The sequence below is a fragment of the Marmota marmota genome, unplaced genomic scaffold (assembly GCF_001458135.2).
Source record: "Marmota marmota marmota unplaced genomic scaffold, marMar, whole genome shotgun sequence".
In the NCBI taxonomy this organism is placed as follows: Eukaryota; Metazoa; Chordata; class Mammalia; order Rodentia; family Sciuridae; genus Marmota; species Marmota marmota.
This window is the reverse complement of record NW_025999999.1, coordinates 5,662,013-5,684,604: the sequence shown is the minus strand read 5'-3', so window position 1 is coordinate 5,684,604 and position 22,592 is coordinate 5,662,013. Positions and strand designations below refer to the sequence as shown.

Below are 22,592 nucleotides of genomic sequence, written 5' to 3'. Positions count from 1 at the left end.
TATATATATATATATATATATATATATATATATATATATATATATATATATATATGTTCATAGCAATGATTATATGTTATCAAATTTTATCCTTGTAGTTGCCCACAAGTGATAGAATTCATTCACTTCACCTCTCAAGAGAACCATGTAAACTAATGATATTATCTGGGATATATTAACATGTCAAGTTCATGGAAGACACTGCTTTTATACAAATACAGTGGACGTATTTCTCTGTTGAGGATCCCAAAATGCTTTATAAAAAATATTAGTCATGTCTCAGAATTGCCCTTGACATTGGCCAGAATATTACCCCATCTTAATTAAAGAAAAACTGAGGTTTTTACCACTAGAGTAACATTGGTCTCTTTCCTTTCTTTATTTTTTACATTTGCCATTCCAAATACAATTGTAATAGGGATATTAGCCAGCCAAGAAGGAAAAAACTTCTACTTTAAAAGATATAAACATCTTCTAATATCAAAAACTAATAAATCAAATACATTTAAATTATTTCTATCTTCCGTCAAATATAGGCATTTAAGAAAAATAGTCCTAAGGCAAATATCCAGAATGAAACCTACAGTGAAATCAATGTGCTGATAATTCTCCTTTATCCTGGGCAGATCTGTAGGCTCTCACATGTAAAGGAACTTCGCAGAGAGAGTGAGTGGAGGCTCACATGCAATACACATGAGAGGAGACATTAGGTACCCAAAAAAAGTAGTTAGGAGTACACAAGGCAAGGACTGTTAGAAATTCACTTTTGATCAGATCAGAGTTTCTCATTAATGTGTCACTTGAATTGATCTTTAGAATCTTGAAAATAGAGTTTTTACTGAGCCAACATGCCCCTCCCTACACACCACATTCACACGGTCCCCACTTGTGTAAGGACATGGCATGATCAGATCCATGGAACAGTACTAGAAGAGAAAGATGAGTTTATTATTCACATATTATAAAGAAGATATCTAAAGACTTATAGAATTTTAAAACTACATAAGAGACATTCCCAGGGATAGACACATAGGTCAGTAGATCCAATTTATTGTGATATTCCAAGAGGTTCTTTCAACTAAATCAAGAGCTCACAGACAAAGCTGCCTTAGTGCAGGCTGGTGCTTGTAGCCTCTCTACAATTGATACAGGAAGGAAGGACCTGCTCTCCCACTACTGGACCTCAACAGTAAATACAGCATTTCATATTGCACACTCCAAATGTAAAAGAGAGGAGCCAGGCTTCTGCATTGATGACAGAAGCACAGGGTAGGTGAGGTTCATAGTCGACAAACACTAATGTTCCATGTTTTTCCAGATTTCTTCTACCCTATTATCTGCCTTAGGCTATGTGGCAGGGGTTGTCAGTTTACTAAACACATTATTTTCAGCAAAGTTCCCGGCATGTCTTAGCCCAAGCTTTCCAGCAGACCCTGGCTCCAGGTAGGGGCCTCCTTTAAATGTGAGGCACTTAGGAACTTGTCCTTATTTCTTGTGTTCCCCGGTGGACTAGGTTTCCTCCTCCTCCTCCCCAAAACATTGTACTGTCAGCTGTAAAGTGCTGATCAGCCCAAGCCACTCTGTTGAACACTCAGGGGGCACTCTCTGTTCTAACCCATATCGAGGGGACTAACAACAAACTCCTGCTCAGTGGCTGGCTCACTGGCAAAAAAAGTGAGCATTGAGATCAGCTGTGACTCATGAGACAGAGCCTCTCTGAGCCAACCAGTCTTCTAGAAGAGTTTTTCAGACTTGTATGGGGTTATCAGTATGGCAGGGGCACACAGGGAGGTGAAGAGGATCTGGAGGCCACAAAAAATTGGCATCAGCTCTACTTGTTAAAGAGACACAGCGCTGCAGAGCCAAAGAGCATTGTGACTACAAGAGAGGGAGTTTCCTGGGCAGCAATTCCTCAATGCCCTGAATACCTACAGGCAATTGCCCATCCAGGGAAAGAAGAAAAACGAGAACACAGAGAAAAAGTAAGAGAAAAGGGACAGTAGGTAGAGCCAAGAATCCAGAATCACAGCAGATAAGAGATTTAATCCTCTTCCCCAGGCAATCCTATGCTATAGGCTGGATGGTCACAGAGCAAGGAATGACTGAAGGGCACAACACCGAGGAGAAAAACTTAGTTTCTACTCAATCTAAGGAGCAATTTGGACAAATAAAGGGACCTAGCATGGAGCTTGTTTCATTATGACATCTAATTTACTTAGCAACTTTTGAATCTCCTGGTTGTGTTCTCAGAGCCCTTTGGAAAGTTTCTTTGCAGAAGCTGTCTACAGATGCTATCCCTCAACTTCTCCATCACCTGTCCAGCAATGGGAGGATTAGGCAAGCTATATAATTTTCCCTCTACTTCAAATTTCTTCAACATCCTCTTTCAGAAGTAAATACTCTAAAATATTTTGAAGATCCAAGCAAAATATCCATGACTACATATGTTCTGGTTGACACACCTCCACTTTCTAAAGCCCTTTTTGATTTGACTATTTGGAAATTACACAGTCATCTTATTATTTTGAGAGGTGCAATTAATATCACAAATATGGCAGCAGAGAATAGTGAAAGAAGTTGGAGGAGCAGCTCATGGAATGCCCAAAACTCTATGAGTGATTTTATATGTCAAGTCTGGACATAGCCAATCTGAAGATTTCTTGTATTATGAAACAAGAAATCTTAAGAAAAATAAAATTGTTCTCCAGCAAAGACCCCTTTTCCTACTAAGTAAGTGCTTCTTCTATATTTTCAGGCTAAATTACATTGAGACACTAAGATTCAGTGTTCGGTTCTGGCATTGCCAAGCTCCAAGGCAATTCCTTTTCACTGTCAGACAGAGAACGACTCCATGTCTCTGGATGGTAAGCAAATGGGTCTGATCACAGAAACTTTCCTTGCTCTTCATTTCCAATTCATCATTATCCTTACTTATAAGTCATACCCTGCATGCTAACTTTCTCTTGATAGTTTATCTGCTTTGTAAGATCTGTGCCAAATAAAGTTATTTTTTCATCCATGGAGCAAATGTGGTGATGATGCTTAGTAACATCCCAGAACTTTTGTTGCATCTCTAGTTTTAGCCACCTATCTTTAAGCTCATGACAGCTCAAGAAAAGAGAGTTTTCTGGAGTAAATACCTTTACTTTTAGACTCTAGAAAAGGTGATAGGATTTGAAAGCAAGACACATGGTACAGCTGACCAGCACCTTGCCTGGGAAGCAATGAGGGAGAAGAGAAAGGTGATAGGAACAAAGCAATGAAAAAGCCAATAGGATGAAAAGAGAGGGAAGAAAAGAATATCTGCTTAACAGAGTAAAGGAGAGTTGTTGTCTTTCAATAGTTATGCATTTTACAAGAATACCATTCTGGGATGGGTTAAGGTCATCATTTAGCATCCTGGTAGCATTAAGAAGTAGTGAATTGACAGAACATTAAACTTCTATTCAGCTGGCTTTTGGAACAGGATCCTGGTCAGCCCCAAATTCAGCCACTCTTGTAGCTTCCATCTCCAGTTCTTTTAACCCTGGCCAAGATGGCAGCCTTGGACACTTTCTTCCGGTCATAAGCCAGACCAAGGGCAGCCATGCAGTCAATGAAGAACGTGGAAAAGTTGATGTACCAGCGGTACTCACTGGCAGAGTAGTCATAGGGAAAGGAGTGGTGGTAGTTGTGGAAGCCCTCACCTGGAACAAAACCAAGGGGAGAAGTTAGGGAGCTCAGTAGATTGCTTTCTTCCTGATCTTTGCACACTTCCTACCTAGCAGGGTACCTTGAGCCCTGGAGAAACTCGCTGTTACTGAATGAATGAATGAACTCAGTGTTCAACTGTGAAGCAAATAGATACCCCCAGAGACATCTTAAGTAACAGGTCCAGAGGCTCTGGTCAACCATTTCTGTCTGGGATCCTTTGATCCTTTGAGGGAAGTTTCTCTCAAGGGATAGGAGGATGATAGAGAAGATGGTTCTGTTACAAAGGTGAGTAAGGAAACACACTTTTTCTTTACTGCCCTGATGCCTCCTGTAAGGGTGAGAGGTTCCAACAGACTGACTGGAAAAGTTAGAGGTAAGGAGGCCTAGCCACAGGCTAGAGATTTCTCAGTCACTGCTGGTTCATAGTGGGCTACTCTGACTTCTAATTCTCTGAACTTTGACCCTGGGATTGGGGAGGCACTGATAAAACAGAAACAGTCTGAAAATTCTGAGTGCTTCCCTCTAACCTCTGAGATTGAGAATTCTTGAGATTAGCTTTTCACTTTGAGAGGAAAATACAGGTACTCTCAATGGAGGAGTATTCTATGGAGGACAAATGTTTGGAAACTCCACGGATATTTTGCCAAACCTTGGCAGGACTCTCTTTTTCTGAACAGCTTCCAACATTAGCAAAACTGAGCCTTATCAAGTTGGGATAAAAACTAATAAAAGAATTTGTTGGACTCTTGAGGATAAAAATGTCCCCAGTTAGAGTAGTAATGATATGAACAATAAACAAGTGGAGAACAATAAGCAAAAGAAATGACCCTAATCAGGGCTTCTAAAAGTGCATGTCCCTCTGTACACTGGGTTGTCTGGAATGGGAACTGAGAGAATGGTGTGTGGTAACATGAAGGCCTTACGGGTGCTGAAAAAGGACCACTCCCTTCCATGACTGGTTTCTCAGGCTCTGAATAAGCACTCACTTGACCTATCAGCATCCCATTTAAGATAAAATAAGATGCATACTTAGACACAAGAGAAAAGTGAAGAAGAAGGTCATAGCTGGTAACTGGGGTAGCCAGAGGCAGCTCCAGGAAGGCTCATGGGGAAGGTCAGCTTTTTCAGAGAGAGAGAGAGTGAACTTTTGACTGTGAGGGGAGGTCTTTCAAAAAGGGAAAAGATTAGAATGGCAGGAACCTGAGCTGGAGGAGAGCAAAGGGTGGAGAGAGGGAGGGAAGGGCAGGTATATAGAAGTGAATGACACCAGTGATAATGGTAAGGCTGGCAGCCACTTTGAACTGGTAGTCATAAGGAGACCCTGGAGTCAGGGAAGTTCACCCTAGCTCTGTTTACAATACAGGACACATGCCAGTAGTAATGATATGAACAATAAACAAGTGAAGATAAATAAACTGGATTATTCTGTTTCTTTGGAAAATGTCAAAATTGCACAGCATAGGTCAAAGTAAAAATATGTACAATGGTAGAAGATGCCTGAAAGGAGGTAGGGGGATTCATGAGACTATAGTAAAGGATAAAAAATGCTTTCAGAGCATTATCCTTTTTTTAAATTGTAATAATTACTTTTTCCGCATTTTATACAACATGATTAAATATAAAACACATGGCTTCCTGGCCTGTCCACTGACCCTGATGTTCTTTTTATGCTTCTTCTGCCCCAAGTATGCCTACAGCCAGGTCAGAGGTGACAGGAGAAAGGAAAGTTTGAAAAGGACTCAATATACGTAGGATTTGGAGATGGCTTGGGGGACCTGGAATAAAAGGCACTATTATTTTTAAGCATCCTTTTACAAAAACCTTGTTGCCTGACTCTCCTATGCATTTCCCAAAAGTGACTCCTAATTTTTCAGTGGAAGAACTAAGATACAAAAAAGTTCATAAGAACAAATGTAACTGGTGTTTCTGGCTCCAAGCTGAATACTGTCATCAGCTGATCCCTAGATATGGTTTTACTGTGTACTGTTGTCTTACCCATAGTTCCCAGTGAAGCCAGGAGACTCTCACGTGGTTCAATGTTCTTGTCATAGGGGCGGTATCCATAGAGATGGGCAGCACTGTTCACCAGCCAGATGGCATTGAGCGCTACAGCATATCGCAGGAATGTGGCAACATACAAGCTGTGTACAAAAGTTTCACTCCAACAAAACCAGGGTACTAGAGTAGGCACGATGAAGCACATCACCAGGACAGCAATCTTGTAGTACCTACATTGAAACATCACACATTTAGTCAGTGGATCGAGGACTCACACACTTAATCTAGATTGTCCACTTTCACTGGGCTAAGCTGTGAAATGACTTTCCTCCTACACAATGAGTACAGTTGGGCAAAAAGCAGCCTGGGGGAATGGGTGGGAAATCTTTTGAGTATATAGTATCATTTTTTAGATGAGGCATTAAATGACTTTCTAAGATAACACTAGGAACCAGTGCAGCAAGGATTGGAACACTTGGCTCCCACTCAAACTGCTTATTTGATAAGACCATAAAGAAGAGTTGGTCAACAAGTGAGGGTCAAATCACAAAGTTACCAGCCAAGTTCTGCTGCCTGGGCTGTTGTCCGTCTGCCTTAGGGCTGCGATGTTTCTCCAATCACGCTCTTTTGGAACAGAACATGTTTTGTATAACACCTCGGTTTCCTACTACCTCCCCTAATTGTTTGCTCTGCTTTTCTGTCAGGAGGCACAGCGAATGTCCTTGATCACCTGCAGGTCTCTGTCCCTGCAGAGGCCCTGTCCCACTTTTCGCTTTCATATAGACCAGGCCATTGACAGTTGAAGGGAGCTGACTGTCCGACTCCTTCCCTTGAGCAGACATATCTTTGATTTCGTATGTCACCGGCATTCCCTGCCTCCAACTCCTTTCCCTTCTTGCCACTGCCTCTCCAGCAGGGTGCTCCCTATTATCCAACCTGTGTCCCTGCCTCTCATCTCTCTGGCTCAGTGATTACCTACCCAAGAGCAGCCACTCTGAAGCACACCTCTATGCCCTGTTGCTGCAGAGGAAACCAATAGTAGTTTCCTGTTTCCAAGTGCATAAAATCTTAAATTTGCAGAAAGGAATCTGCAGAAACTGTCACTGTGCTCCTTTTCCTGTCCCACCCTATATTCCAAGCAGAAGGACATCCTTCCTGGAACTTCCTTGAGACTTTGGCTCATTATGTTCCACTGTCCTTGCTCCTATACATATGAAAGTCTCTATCTACAGGTGGATTGTGATTGTACTCTGTTCATTATACCTTCCCAGCAGTTCCCTCCTCAATAATCTCCCTCCTCTTTCTACCTCTCAGGTACACACAATATTCTGCCTTATATCATGGTTATTTGGATACTTGGATTACCCCTGTAACCCCAGTAGAGTAGAAAGTTCTTGAAGGTAAGTTCTCAGCTACATTTATTTTTTGTATCCATGATTATCCCAGGTCAGTTTGTTAATTTAATGGGTTTCATAAAGATAGCTCGGAGAGGAAGGAACAGAGCCATAAGGTACAGCCTGGGGGCCTGTGGAATGTCAAATACTGGAGTTTTAAATGAGTTTGAACTTACAGTAAATTTTTGACCATTATTTTCTAAGACCTAAGAGAAAAAATGGGTTCCCTAAGCTTCAGGTATCCAGAGCCACATCCCTAGCTCCATCTTCCCTTAACTCACCTCCTCTGAAACATCACCAGCTTCTCAGCTTTTAGGTCAGATAGGTCCAGGGTCGCCCCCTTCTCTTTGACAGCTGGGTGTTTGCGCACCAGCAGCCAACCCACGTGAGAGAAGAAGAAGCCGCGGCGGGAGTTGTGAGGGTCGGCATCTGTTTCTGAGAACTTGTGGTGGGCGCGGTGATTTCGGGCCCATTCATAAACATCGTTCTGGAGGGACAGAGAAGAGGAACGCAGGCCTGAGGAGGGACGCCCTCCTGGGAAAAGTCCAATGCCTGGATGTCTGCAAGGGCCCACGGTTCTCAGCCCAATCTCACACAGTCCCCAAAGTCTGGCTCCAAAGGAGGCATGGAGGGGCTTGTCCTCTTCTGCATACGTACTCTGAAGCCTGTGCAAAAAAGTGACTTATATTCCCAGACTATTTCCAGAAACTAGAAATGGCAACAAATGTCCTGGTGGAGCTGCTGTCCAGGCTCAGATCCCCTCCGTTTTTCCCTGGGTCATTGACAGGGTAAGGACACAAAAGTTAGTGTTCTCCTCTTACCTGGAACGCCATGGTGTTGGCAATGATCAGGAAGAGCCGCAGGGGCAGCCGCGCTTTGTAACTTCGGTGGCTCCACAGGCGATGAGCTCCTGCAGTGATGCCCTCTATACTGGCCCAATAGCAGAAATATGCTGCCAGGACAAGACAATGAGAGTACCAACCAGTGTGATTCCCATCAGAGGAAGCATATCAAGTACACTCTCCTGATGACACACTTTTGTCATCTTTAGACTTCGAGTGAGGCACCCCTGAACCCTAGGATGCCTTGGTCTCTGAGGCCTTGTATTTTTATCATTTTAAAAAATACCATCACCACTGGGTACAATGGCACATGCCTGTAATCCCAGTAGCTTGGGAGGCTGAGGCAGGAGGATTGCAAGTTTAAAGCCAGCCTCAGCAAAAAGCAAGGCTTTAAGCAACTCAGTGAGACCCTGTCTCTAAATAAAATACAAAATAGAGCTGGCAATGTGGCTCAGTGGTCAAGTGCCTCTGATTTCAATCCCTGGTACCAAATAAATAAATAAATAAATAACATCACCCCTACACTCTCCATCCAGGGATGGAGATGGGATAAGTTGCTCCAGGAAGTAAGGGGGCAGAGAGGGAAAGGGAATAAGACTCTCACCACTGTGTCACCCTCACTGGCAACCTGAAGGGACTGTATCCAAGGTCCTATCTCCATGGACATTCAGTTGACCTTCTCTAAGGTATTCAGGACCATAAATTACTCCCACTGAGCACAGGAACAAGCAAGTTTGTTTTGAAAATAGCAGCCAGAGCAATCTGGGCACTGACCAATTGAAGGAGCTGTATGGTACAGGATCCACCTAGGATATGCAGAGCAGTGGATATTTATCAATCAGGTGCTACAAAAGTATTTTAGTATTGCAGTAGCTAGTGCAACTCTAGTAAGCTCTGCACACAGTCGAATTTGCACAGAGACTCAAGCTTTACCATAGATATGGTAATATTTTAATATTCTCATATTGAAAAAGGTAGGTGCTAATAATACCACATCTTTCAGTTGAGGAAATAGATGCTATAGAGGTTAAGTGTCAGAGGTTAAGTATCAAGGGTCACACTGGTAGGAAAACTGAAGCCAAGGTTAACAAACTATTCTGACAATAAGCAGTGATTGTTCTAGTGATTGTTCTACCTCTACCATCCAGTTTCTGACAATGCAGCACCCCAATGTTGTCCTGCCTCACTGTCTTCAAGGCCTACAGGCTCAGGAGGTGTCACATGTATCTCTAATTAGGAAGGTCTGCTGAGTGTGGGCCTTGAGGTCATGAGGCAGGACAATATATGTGGGACCTCCTAAGCCTGAGTCTTCCTCTGTAGGCAGCACTAGGAAACAGAGGCTGAGGCCTTGGGAGAAACTGTTAACAATATTTCATTCTTTGTGCAGCTAGAAACAGTGGATCCTCAGGGGCCAATTACTTAATTTCAGTTGGAGATTGTTTACATGCTGTAATCAATTGCCCTGTGTCCTGCAACTGGAGATAGTTTCCTAAACAGCAGGCATTCTCCTCTCCCTTTCCTACCTCCTGAACACTATCCTGTTCCTCCTACAGGATTCCCAAAAGAGCCACAGAGCCAGGGTCTGTCTCAAGGAAAGTTCTAGTCACATTCTCTCTGAGCCAGGCTGAGGTTCCAAGTGATATGTGGCCTCTGGCCATGTAGTTATTGAGATCTTCTTTCCTGATTCAGTGTCTAACTCCACCTCTATCTGGACAAACCACAGTGGAACCAGAGCCCTGTAGTCACCAGGAGGAAAGAAAGGACTCTGGACAAAACAGAGCTTCTGTTTCAATGGTGCAGATGGCCCTAGGAATTGAATCCCAAAGCACATGCCTCCCATCTTAACAGGGGTACTGGGACAAGAACACAGGCACTTTGATGCCTGTTCAATTCACACCTATTTGTCTGTCAAATAAGAGACTCAATCAGTTAGATTTGTTCTGTCAGTGGAAGAACTGTTATTATTCGCAGTTGACAGCTAAGCGAATAAGGAAATAGATTCTGTAGAGGTTAAGTGTCAGAGGTTAAGTATGGAGGGTCACACTAGTAGGAAAACTGAAGTCACCTCCCCTCACACACATAGCAACCCTTTCTGGTATGCAGATGGTGTGACCTCCTGCCTGGCCTGCTCCCACCAAGTGCCTCTGGGGCAGGGATGATACCATGTAATCAAAGGAACATAACTTTTCCTGTCCTAAAAATATGAGTTTGTCCCCAGTTGGTCTCTGGTCTTTTGCCTGAGAAAAGAGATCTTCTCAGTTGCATTTTCCTGTGACATCAGAAAGATTTGTCAAGTCAGTGCTCAAGGGAGCACATCTTACCACCTATGAGACCTAAGAGGTATAGAGGGTCCAGCTATCTCCTGACTGACCAGTCCTTCTAACCCACTGCCCTCCAAGAGATCTGCCAGAAAGTCCCCCACACCTGAGGTTGTTCCAGGAAACCTCTGAGTGACTTCTGGAGAGGGCATACTGGCTCCCAACTCCTCATAGAGCAGCAATTTGGCACCTGGATCTCTAGTGCTCCCTGTTCCCCCTTCCTAGCTCAGCTTCAGGGACAGAGGTGAATCTACCTGCAAAGGCATAGATCCAGGGGGGCAGGCCATCAGGAGTCCTGATGGGTCCCTGAAATAAGGGTGGATCAGACAGAAACTGGAAACCCTCTCTTTCTCACTACAGCAGCCCCTGGAAGACAGGTAGGGGGCAGTACTAGAGTTAGAAGGTACTGGGTCTTTGGCACTTCATTGGCATCTGGAGAGAGGGAAGTAGCCGGCAGGAGTTAAACAGAATTTATGCAACTTTATTTCATTCTAAGAGCCTTTTGTTGTCTGGCATTTGCTATGCCCTGGAGACCTTCCAAGAGTAACACAGCAACACATCTGCGCAACTTAGGTCAGACAGGAGCCTTGTTATTCTTCCTGTGTGACAAAGGAATCTGGACTAGCCAAGGGGTCAGGTCAAAGTATTTTTCTGAATTACCCTCTTTCTGTTCTTCCCTTTTCTACCATCTTTCCTCTGAGTTATCTAGTGGCAAGTAAGCTTTGACAGGCCGCCACACAAATGGTGCAAACAGAAACTCTCTGGGACACCTGACTCTCTAAAGGCCATTTGTCTACTCCTCCAACCTCTGCACATGGTCTTAGGGATTGTTCCCCAATACCACATTAAGAGACCCCCAGAACTGACATTCTTGCCTTTCAAACTCCCTAGGCTCTTTCTCCAGCCCATTCAGTATCTCAAGCAACCAAAGACACATAACTGGCAAAACCTGGACAGAGAGGGGCCCACTCTTGGAGCAACCCACCTTATCAAGAAGCAATGAGAAACCTGAGGGACTGGCTCAGGACAAGGAAACCTGCTTACCCCAGAGCCAAGTGTAGAACTTGCAGGTGGGAACAAGTATGATCCCATACAGGGCTCCCAGGTGCAGCAGACCCATGAGGATGATGTTTCTCCAGACAAACTCAGTTTTGGGCCTGGGGCCCTCTGCATCCTGATAGCTGGGGTCGTATATGTCATCTTTTATTTCAGGGCGGATGTCTTCTGCCAAGTAGAGAAGGTCTCCTTCTCCAAATTCTCTCCTCCATTCTTCAGGCACCTGTTGGGAGGTGCTGTGATGGTGGTGGTGGTGGTATAGGAGCTGGAGAGCCAGAAGGAGAGTAAGTGGAGAGTCAGATGAAAAAGAGGCTTGTGTGCAGCAGGGTCACTTTGCTCTCCAATAGGAATGGGGGAAGGGTGCAGTAGAGGTGCTTACCCTGCCCCAGTGTCCAGGTTAACTAGGGTTAGGTGGAAGGAAAAGTTTCTAGAAACTGTTAAGGTAGGGCTTGGGAGTGAAAAACATCTCAGGATGAAGTGGCAGAAGGAGTGAGGGGAGGAAACACACCCCTAGGAGCATACAAAGGAAAATCTGCACATATGTATAAAAGGACATGCACTGCTGGATTTTTCTTTACTTTAAAGCTTAGGAAACAAAAATCGGATACCAAGTGCCCAAACATCCCATCTGTGGAAGTAGAAGTACCCACGAGGGGAAAGGGCCCACTAGGGGAGGACAGTGTGACTTGGGAAAGGTGGCCAAATTCTCTCTGGAGATCTCAACTTTCTCCCTTACCAACAAGTCATCTAGAAGCTCAAAGGATAGCATGGAATTCAGAATTTGGGGGCAATTGTAAAAAAAAAAAATTATAGGAGATCAGTGTTTTGGCCTAAATTCCTATACTAACAGGCCCTAACAGACCAGAATAACCCAAAATGGTGTCACTCAATCTGTGAGTGCCACAAAATCAAACTGAAGCTTTAGAGAAGTAGATAATTCCCCTAACAGGCAAGTTTTTCATGGAAAGAGGAGGTTTCCATGTACCTGAATTAGCATGATAAGAAAGTTCTGTGGATTTAACTCTCATAGAAAAGTAACCAAAGTAGTCAAGATTTCCTTATTGTTCTGTTTCCTTGTTCCTACATTACCTGTCCACTGTTCTGCTATTGTCCAATGGGAGGTCTCATTGTCACTTTGTAGAATTAAGGCAATTAGATCCTGACTCCCAATGAATAACCAATTAGATCCATGAGTAAATTTGTGATAATTTTGTCTTCAACAGTTTTGGCAATTTATAAAGGGACTTGAAGAACACAGCTATGGAATGCGGGAGAGGTGCTGCTGATTCCTTTTAAGATCCCCTGTCTTCTTAGGGAGCCTCAAGTGTTGTAAGTCCATCTCAGATTGAACTCTGTTCTTTTTGCATTTTCCCTTTAATCTTTTGGCTTTTGAATTCAGGGAAAGTGAACTGTGAGAAGGCATATGAACTCAGGGCTGCAGACAGAGGGCTAGTATGTATGGCAAAAAATCATGTGACATTGTGGGGTTTACAGAGGCTGAGGAGTCACTGGCAAGAATAGCAGTCATGACAGAAATAAGACTGGGTCCTATAGGGAGATTGTAGGTGTCTCACTATGTCAGAAACTGGCGTTTAATGGCAATTGTAGGGCCATGTTCCAAAATCCCAGTGGATGCCTGAAGGTACAGAGTGTAACAGACACTGTGTACTAGTACCATGCCACTGCCACAGTTGATTTGATTACCAAGTTGGCTGCTAAGTGACTGTTGCATAGGTTGTTCAATATGAGTATATTGCACAAAGGAACCCACACAGGATGGATTAGAACAACACTCTTTCATCAAACTACCCAGAATGGTATATAATATTAAACTTATCAATTGTTTATTTCTGGAATTTCCCATTTAATATTTTTGAACCATGGTTGACCAATGGCAATTGAAACCACAGAAAATTAAATCATAGATAAGCGGGCCCATTGTACTGCAGGAGTGTGAATTCCAATTTCTGGAAATTCACAGGGATTTTGTTCTCTGTCTTCATAGTTCCTTTTTCTTGAGCTTGAGTGGGGAAAATCCCTAAGTTGTCAAGGGGATCTCAAAGCCAAGTCACAACTTAACTAGTGGGTATGGATCGAGTACTTAAGGGCTATCAGATTACTCACCAGCTAAAAATGAGAATGCCATGAAAGAATAAGTTGGTTCAGGACATAGTAACACCTTCTGGACATGAGAAAATCTTTGGTCTGAAGGAACTCAATAAAAGATTCTGGGGCCAGGCACAGTGGCACATGCCTATAATCCCAGCAACTTGGGAGGCTGAATGAAACAGGAGGATTGCAAATTTTAGGCCAGCCTCAACAACTTAGTAATATCCTCAGCAATTAGGGAGATCCTGTCTCAAAACATACAAATTTTAAGTGGTAGATACTAGTTAGTAAGGATCAGTGAAATGTGAACCAATGGCCAAGCAGGGTCTTGGGGTTTCTTTGAATTGCCTTTAATGAACAATCAAGTAACTTGTAAAACAATAGGTATACAAACCCTGAAGATTAATGGGTGGAAACAAAGAGAACTAATTAGGTTCTGTGGATGTACTCTTGTTCTGTCTTCCCTTGATCTAGTCTCTAAACTATCTCTTTGCAATCTTGTCTTATTTTCCAGCTAAATTATTCTCTTCCTATGCAGTTACTGTCAGCTAGAAAACATTCTCAAAACTTGCTTTATCTAAAGTCATGCTGATCCTTGGGTTTATCTTCACATTCTCTGTACTTGATATTTTTTCCACTCTTGATCTGACTTTTAATAGTAGCAGCTCTGAAAGAAAGTGTTCTCTTTCTCTGTTCTCTTATTATCAGTCAACATAAATGGCCACCCTATTAGTACTATCTCACTGAAAGAATGAGAACCTCACCTTCAGATAGCTGGGACAACAACTGCTAAACTTAAGACACGTTTTCTTTTAATCAGATCTTGCCTGAAGAGACAAGATTGCAATGAGGCGTTTGTCCTTCTTGGTCATGAGATAAAATGTTAACTATAAACAAATCTCTTTCCATTAAAAGTTACCTGACATTGTCTTATCCTAACATTCCTAAAAACTGAGGTTTTTGTGTTCTCACTTTTTAAAAATAAGACCCAAAAAGTTATAAGTTCTTAAATGCACCTAGATTACTTGAGATCTCAGGAATATTGTTTTTAGGATTATTTTCCATAAAATATTTCTTTTCTTGAGTCCTAGTTAGCTCCTAACTAGGACAACTGCATAATGGGGACAAGGACAATTGTATTGCCAATAATTTGCAGACAATTTGGGACAAGCTTAAAAGTCCTATCCTTCTGGGAACTAATAAGAGTACCCCAATATTATGGGACTGACTAAAGGTCAAGTTCCAAGAGAAAAGCAGATTACCCTGAAGATACAGTATGGGACAGATTTAAAAATCCTATCCCTGGTGGGAACTCAGAGTACCCCGAGGCCTATGTTTTTCAAAAAACCATTAACTATTATGGATAATTCATTGTTTATCCTTGAAAACTCACCACTTAGGTATGTACTAAATAATTAGAATTCTTTTAAGGAAGAGAACTTTTTTAAAAAAATTTTTTTTAGTTGTAGATGAACACAATATATTTATTTATTTATTTTTATGTGGTGCTGAGGATCAAACCCAGTGCCTCACATGTGCGAGGCAAGTGCTCTCTCTACCACTGAGCTACAACCCCAACTCTTAAGGCAGAGAACTTTTAAAAGGAAAAAAGAAATGATTTTTTTTCCTTGTAACATAGCTTGGTCTCAATATAAATTAGAGAACGGAAGCTTGTTCTATAATTGGGGAGGAAAATGGTCAAAGATATGACTTTCTGGATCCCTCCACCTTATCCCCACTGCTGTCTTTTTAAAAAGTCTGATTCAAGTGTTGTTATGTTAAGCAATTATTCAAGGACTAACTCTCAAATACATTGGGAAAAAAAAGATCTTCCCCTATAAAGATCCTAAAAAGGAGAATAAACAATGATGATAGTTGACATGGATCAACCTCATGGATGGACAGGTGACCACCTGAACCATTGATTCAATGTCCAGGCATGGTTGGTAGACCCTGTCCCAGCCATCCCCAATTCTATAGGCCTCCCCCAGATCTGTGTCCCCTGTTTCTGTGTCACAGAAGACATCTGTGCCAAGCTGTTTTGGTTTCTGAAATTTGAAATCTGACCTACACTCTGTTTAATGAGCAGCTTTAACTTTCTTATCCCTTACCTATAGGTGTCCAATACCTGGACTATGCAAGCTCTAAAAAGAAGAGCCCTTTCTTTATTTCTTTTGCTTGTCTTGAGAGACACTTTCTTTTATGCTTCTTGGTTAAAGAGGATATCTGGCCCACTGGTGATTTCCCTAACTTTTTCAAAAGAAATTTCCATTTGTAAGTTTATCTCCCTGTATTGACTAGTTCTTAAGTTAGGAAAAGATATTAAGTCTGCATAACATGCCCCACCTTTAAAACTTAGACTTTCACTTACCCAAACCCTTCTAGTAATGTTTAAATTAAGTTTTATGTCTTTGAGATGTAATTTTTTTTCAGACAGTCCCACTAAGTTGCTTATGGCCTCACTAAATTGCTGAGATGGGCCTTGAATTTACAATCCTCTTATCTCAGCCTCCTAAAGTAGCTGCCGCATGTGCCACCACACCTAGCTGGACCATGGTAATCATATCAACAGGTTATTTTTAAAAATCCTGACAAATGGTAAATCTAGATAAAAGCTATAGAAATCTTTGTTTTCTGTTTATATTTTAATTTTTTCACAATACATGTGTGTATTGTATATTATGTCTACATGGTATCAAATTGGCTTATGGATAAATCAGCACTCATAAATTTAAAAAAAGAATAGATCCAAATGCCTTTTAGTTCATGTGACTTAAGTAACCTTTAACAAAAAGGTAAATTTAAATTGGTTACAAAAATGAGAGTAAAGATGTCTTTAAAATTACTAATGTACATGTTTTTCTAGATGATCAGCCAATGAAGAGAGTGCTGTTTTCTATAAAATGTTTGAAGTACAATGTCTGTTGCTTTTAAGATTTTTCTTTGGCAGAAAAAAAGATGGCTTAAAATGTTAACCATGGGGGCTGGCATTATGGCTCAGGCGTAGAGCGCTCGCCTAGCATGTGCGAGGCACTGGGTTTGATCCTCAGCAGTGCATAAAAATAAATAAATAAAATAAAGGTATTGTGATCAACTACAACTAAGAAAATATATATGAAAAATGCTAACCATATTCATCTGCTATCTTGGTTTATATGAGTAACCTAAAATTAACTGTTAAAAAATGTACATTATGTTTGATGTAAGTGGAGTTTATGAATGTATTAGAGAAGATATCTGATTAATTTTCAGCTTAAAGCACTAAAACTCAACTGCTAAAAATAAATTCAAGTACTCAGCTTCTTGAATTTTATAAGACATATGTATTTGGGCATGTGTGTTTTATATGAATTGTTGATAAATGATAAAACAGTGTAAGATTTGTTTTGCTTCTGGGACTAAACTAAACACAAGTTTACTAAGAGTTAAAGTTTTAACCAGCAGCTGTGTTTGGAGGCACATGCCTGTAATCCCAGTGACTCTGTAGGATGAGATAAGAGGATTTCAAGTTTGAGACCAACCTCAGCAATTAAGTGAAACCTTAAGCAACTTAGTAAGACCCTGTCTCAAAATTAAAATTAAAAATTACTGGGGATATTGCTCAGTGGTTAAGCACCTCTGGGTTCAATCCCTGATAGCAATAAACAAACAAAAATAAATAAATAAATACTTTAAGATTTGTCTAAAGGCCAGCCTCACCAGAAATAAATCTCTGACTCTCATGGCTCCAAAGTTGCTAAACTTAAACTCGTTTAAAATTGTTGTTTAAAAGATAGTTTTTTGTTGTAAAAATTTCTGTGATCTCAGAATAAAAAGGACTGTAATACAAAACTAAAATTTTGCATAAGTTATAAAAGTATTTAAAGGTTGCAAAAGAATTTTAAAAGAATGTAAAAACTTGTAAAGGATTTCACATGTGATTGGGTGGGGTAAATTTATGGATTTTTTTTTTAAATTTACCTTCTGCACTGCTGGCTGCCATGAAGTAGCCCAACTGAAACCTTATATTTATTTTTTGGTACTGGGGGTTGAATTCAGGCCACTCAAAACTCTGCCACATCCCCAGCCCTTATTTATATTTTATTTAGAGACAGAATCTTGCTGAGTTGCTTAGGGCCTGACTGAGTTACTGAGGTTAGCTTTCAATACATGATCCTCCTGCCTCAGCCTCCCAAGCCTCTGAGATTACACTCCTCCACCCCAAACCTCATTTTAATCTGCTTTATGTCCTTGTGTTCAGTCTCTTCAGAGTTTAGCTAATCTCTCTGAGCTTCAGGACTCTATCTGTATAATCATGTATATTCCCATAGGGCTGCTAGGAAATAATAAAGGAAAAATTTGTTCCAGCTGCAGAACTAGCCTTCATACATTTGTAGGTTCAATCCCCAGTAACAAAAAAAAATTTTAAAAATTTAAAAAGCAAATTGTTAAATTGTTTCAATAGAAAGAGGAACATGAAGATTCTCTGATTCAGGAAGGAGAGAAACTATTAAGCATTGGTTGCATTTTTTTCACATGAAGTTTAAAAAACCTTCTAAGTATTATTACCTTCTCCCACACATTCGGGAAAGTCAAAGGTCCCAGATTTGTGAAGAAAATTCAAAGGCATGCAGTTTCTTTGGGAAATGGAGATTTCTGTTCTATCAGAGGACTGTATGAAGAACAAGATGAATTAAGAGGGCACTTTGGTGCATACCTGTGATTCCAGCTACTCCAGAGGCTGAAGCAGGAGAACTGCAAGTTGGATGCCCCCAACAGCAAATTAACAGGACCCTGACCCTCCCACCCCAAAAGGCAGGGGCTGGGGGATGTAGCTCAGTGGTAGAGTGTCTCTGGGTTCAATCTCTAGTACTGAGAAGAAAAAAACATTTTTTGACAAACTATCTAAGGCTCATAAAACTATAATCTGATGTCTTATAATATGTTTATTCAGTTTCAATCTGTGGTGTCTCCGGCTTCCAAGCTCAGAGTTTCCTGAGAGGAGGAGAAGAGGAGGGCAGAGAGAGAAAGGAAGAGAGCAGAGAGAAAGAGAAAGAGAGCAGAGAAAGAAGAGGAAGAGGGGAGAGAGGAAGAGGGCAGAGAGCAGAGAGAGGAGAGAAAAGAGGAGAGGGAAGAGAGAGGGGAAGAGGGCAGAGAGAGAGAGGAGGAAGAGAACAGAGAGGAAATTTATGGATTTTTTGAAGGGGCTAAATAGATACCAAAGATACACTAGTATTATAAAAATTATGTTTCTTGGTTCAACGCTATTATACAAGTTCAATATGTTTTTGCACTTATTAATTTCATTTTGTATTTTCTTTGAAGACTTAGAACCATTTCATGTTAGTATTTTGAAGAATACACTACAACAAAACGACCTGAGTTAAAACAAAACAACCTGAGTTAATTTAAATACTAAACCATCACCTACAGGATAGATATGAGATAATGCCACCTCCCAATACTAATACTGACCTTAATTAAATAAAAGGGATAACTGAAAAAATTATAGATATTAAAGTTAAAACCCATTACTCCCACTTTAATATTGGTGAATATTAATATCTGGCCTGCTAGATGTTTAAAAACAAAGCTTGGAGCCCTTTGACATGGCTCATGTCTATAATCCCAGTGACTCCGGCAAGGAAGGAGGATCATAGGTTCAAGGCCAGCTTCAAAATTTAGTGAGGCTCTAAACACTGTAGCTCAGTGGTAGAGTATCCCAGGGTTCAATGTCTAATACCAAAACTAGGAGTCAAAAGCCAAGGAAGTAAAGGGGCTAATGGAGAAAAAAACAGCCAATATTTTGGCCCTTGCCCTCTCAGGTCAGTCAGGACTCATCTCTAATGGCCCTGCAACCCTGGTTGAGTCACCTGACCTGCCAATAAGGGGAATTGTGAGGACCTTAGAGAACAGGAAGCCAAAATGTACATTTTGCCAAGAGGAGGGTCACTAGAGAGGAAAATGTCCCTGGTGCTTCCATGTATGGTCAGCAAGGCCTTGAACTCATCCTGGCAGATGGGACAACTGGTAGAGAAAGTTAAAGAATCCAAGAGGCTTTTCACAAGTTCCCAAGAGTAACCCCTGAGGAATCTCAGCTAACCCTAATAGTAGATAGAAACATGGTCAATTTTTGACAACTTGGTTTTAAACACCTGGCAGTAAATATAACCCAAATACAGTCATACATGGACATTTCAAAGGTAAGACAGCTGGGTATGGTAGCACATTGCCTGTGATCCCAGTGACTCGGGAGGCAGAGGCAGGAGGATCCCAAATTTAAGACCAGCCTCAGCAACTTAGTGAGTCCCTAAGCAATTTAGTGAAATCCTATCTCCAAATAAAAAATGAAAGGGGCTGGTTGTGGCTCAGTGGTTAAGTGCCTTTGGGTTTAATCCTCTGTACAAAAAAAAAAGTAAGACAATATTTCTTTTAATATAACTTAAGATACATGCTTGTGTCAGCCCTACCAAAAGCAATCAAATTTGAGAGGTTATAGAGAAAGGGGTTTTTGTCTGATAATAACTATCAAAAGAGACTGTTAAAATCATGTTTACTCTGAGTTAATTTAAGTCTGATTTGACAGACATATTTTTGAAAAAAAAATTCAGATCCTGAGATGTATACAGGCAAAAAATATTAAAGCTTACTTAGTCTTATATAACTGTTACCAATATTAGGACCTCTGGTAACCATACTTCAGCTCCCATCCCTCAGCCAATACCATTGTAATCTCCTAATAAATTTTCTTTTTTAATTAATTTTTTAATTTATATATGACAGTAGAATGCATTATAATTCTTATTACACATATAGAGCATAGTACATCATATCTCTGGTTGTATACAAAGTATATTTACACCAATTCGTGTCTTTATACAGGTACTTTGGATAATTCCACCATCATCTCTAATCCTATACCCCCCCTTCCTCTTCCATCTCTCTGCCTCTATCTAGAGTTTGTCTATTCCTCCCATGCTCCCCCCCCTACTCCACTACGATTCAGCCTCCTTATATCAGAGAAAACATTCAGCATTTGTTTTTGGGGGATTGGCTAACTTCACTTAGCATTATCCTCTCTAAATCCATCCATTTACCTGAAAATGTCATGATTTTATTCTCTTTTATTACTGAGTAATATTCCATTGTATATATATGCCATATTTTTTAATCCATTCATCTATTGAAGGGCACTTAGGTTGGCTCCACAGTTTAGCTATTGTGAATTGTGCTGCTATGAACATTGATGTGGCTGTGTCCCTGTAGAATGCTGTTTTTAAGTCCTTTGGGATAGTCCAAGGACTGGGATAGTCAAATGGTGGTTCCATTCCCAATTTTCCAAGGAATCTCCATACTGCTTTCCATATTGGCTGGACCAATTTGCAGCCCCACTCCTAATAAAGTTTATATTTTCCATATTAAACAATCCTACAGTAAGAGGATGGCAACACAATATTTCCAACCCATTCCCACAACTATGACCAGTGTCTATCTCCTTTAGATCAATCAAGATGAGACTTTTTTTATACTTGAACTAGAACCCAGTGGTGCTTAACCACTGAGCTACATATCCAGCCTCTTTTATATTTTATTTTGAGACAGGCTCTCACTAAGTTGCTGAGGCTAGTCTCAAACTTGTTATCTTTTTGTCTCAGTCTTCCAAGTCACAAGATTGTAAGTGTGTACCACTGCATCCAGCTCAAGATGAGACTCTTGATCCCTGACTAGACAGAGTCATTGTCCCTTGCCAACCTGAAACAGCCCTAGAAGATAGATCTTCACCCCTCACCAACTCTTTATTTTTTCTTTTATTGGTACTGGGGATTATTCTAGATGTGCTTGACCTCTGTGCCATACCTCCAGCACTCTCCCTTTTTGTTAAAATTTTGAGATAGGGTCTCACTAAGTTGTTGAGGCTTGCTTTGAACCTGCGATCCTCCTGCCTCAGCCTCCCAAAATGCTAGGATGACTGGGGTCGCCATGGCACCTGGTCTGAATTGTCCTTTGAATGCAAATTTCTTGCCTTATTTACCTCAAAGGCACCTCTCTCTTGAGATGGCCCTAATCTCCCTTGAATGTGTATCTACTTTCCTAAACACACCTCCATCTATGCCTTTGACTGGCATGTACTGAAATTCTTTTCCATCACATATTGCAAAATCCCTGCTGGTTCTAAATTCTACCTTCTCTGTGGGAACTCCCTGGACCCTTTTGGAGACATGTCTTCTCTGGTGACAGATGAACAGGAAGGAGTCTGTGCAGTCGCTAACATTTCTTGTTACCCATGGATAAACACATCAGGCATCACAGGAACTCACTTGTACAAAATTTAAGAAACACATTTCTTGGTTGATAAGTAGATTCCTAGCTCGTTCTTTGATCTATTTGATTTTATCTGATCTGGTTCATGTGTACCCTAAGGAGCATATTCTCTCTCTCTCTTTCCTCTCTTTCTCTATATATGTATATGTATATATATATACATGTATATATGATTATTTAATCATATATATTAACTTATATATAACATCACATGTTTATATATAAATCAAATATGATGTATATCATATATATGATATTATATATATGATTATATACATTTATATATAAATTGTTCCCTTGTTCTCACCTTATAAAACCCAAGGTTCTGTACTGACACAATAAAAGCTTTCACTTTATTTTATACAATAAAGGCTGCCTCATTCATAATTTTCAATTTGAAGCCAATTAGATTTATATCTAAATTATTGAAACTTTGTCTTTTGATAAGCTTAAGAAATAAAGGTTGGAGGACCAAATTCCTCAATTACAATCCACATTCCCATCAAATTGAAGGCAACACACTCTAAAAGATGGTCAAGAACTCCAGGAGCCTTCAACTGACTTCCTCACCAATTAGTCACCTAGTGGCCCAAGGTGAGCCCACAAACATGGATTGCTCGGAAACTCACTTTCTCTTGCAGCAAGCGCGCTGGCATTTTGGCTCTCAGATGCTGCGATGACTTTCTCAAGGCTGAAGTTGCCAAGTGGGGTTCTGTACTGCCAGGATAGAAGGTGGACTTCTACTCCAGGCTTTGCCTGAAGAGCAGCAATTCTGTGCTGTGCTCTGAATGCTTCTCTAACCTCACAGAGTGATGCTGTCCACGCTGGACCTTGCTCTGTGTGTTATCTCCCTGAGATGAAGATTTAAAGGCTACAGCTAG

General features: G+C 40.9%; 1 protein-coding gene and 1 long non-coding RNA gene across 2 annotated transcripts in view; one reads left to right on the top strand and one right to left on the bottom strand.

The window, feature by feature from the left end:
* The first annotated feature begins 2,752 nt into the window (after positions 1-2,752).
* Positions 2,753-22,592, top strand: part of LOC125617972 — a 28,388-nt gene continuing 8,548 nt past the window's right edge. Inside the window, exons 1-2 of the long non-coding RNA XR_007349107.1 lie at positions 2,753-2,864; positions 12,525-12,630. This is a non-coding gene — a long non-coding RNA (uncharacterized LOC125617972). The remainder of the gene's footprint in view (positions 2,865-12,524; positions 12,631-22,592) is intronic.
* Positions 2,859-22,551, bottom strand: LOC107149944 (stearoyl-CoA desaturase-like). The gene is made up of 6 exons (XM_048807144.1): positions 22,341-22,551; positions 11,290-11,566; positions 7,907-8,037; positions 7,367-7,572; positions 5,689-5,921; positions 2,859-3,686 (listed from the first exon to the last, which is right to left on the bottom strand). Exons 1-6 carry the CDS (start codon positions 22,365-22,367, stop codon positions 3,487-3,489), a joined length of 1,074 nt encoding a protein of 357 aa, XP_048663101.1. The 5' UTR covers positions 22,368-22,551; the 3' UTR covers positions 2,859-3,486.

What these genes read in the sequence shown, in the direction of transcription:
- LOC107149944 (XM_048807144.1), bottom strand. Translation starts at nt 22,367, where the DNA reads ATGCCAGCGCGCTTGCTGCAAGAGAAA. An exon ending in CCAACACCATGGCGTTCCAG is followed by an intron (nt 7,573 to 7,906) that starts GTAAGAGGAGAA and finishes CTGTCCCTCCAG; the next exon opens with AACGATGTTTATGAATGGGC. An exon ending in CTGGTGATGTTTCAGAGGAG is followed by an intron (nt 5,922 to 7,366) that starts GTGAGTTAAGGG and finishes GTTTCAATGTAG; the next exon opens with GTACTACAAGATTGCTGTCC.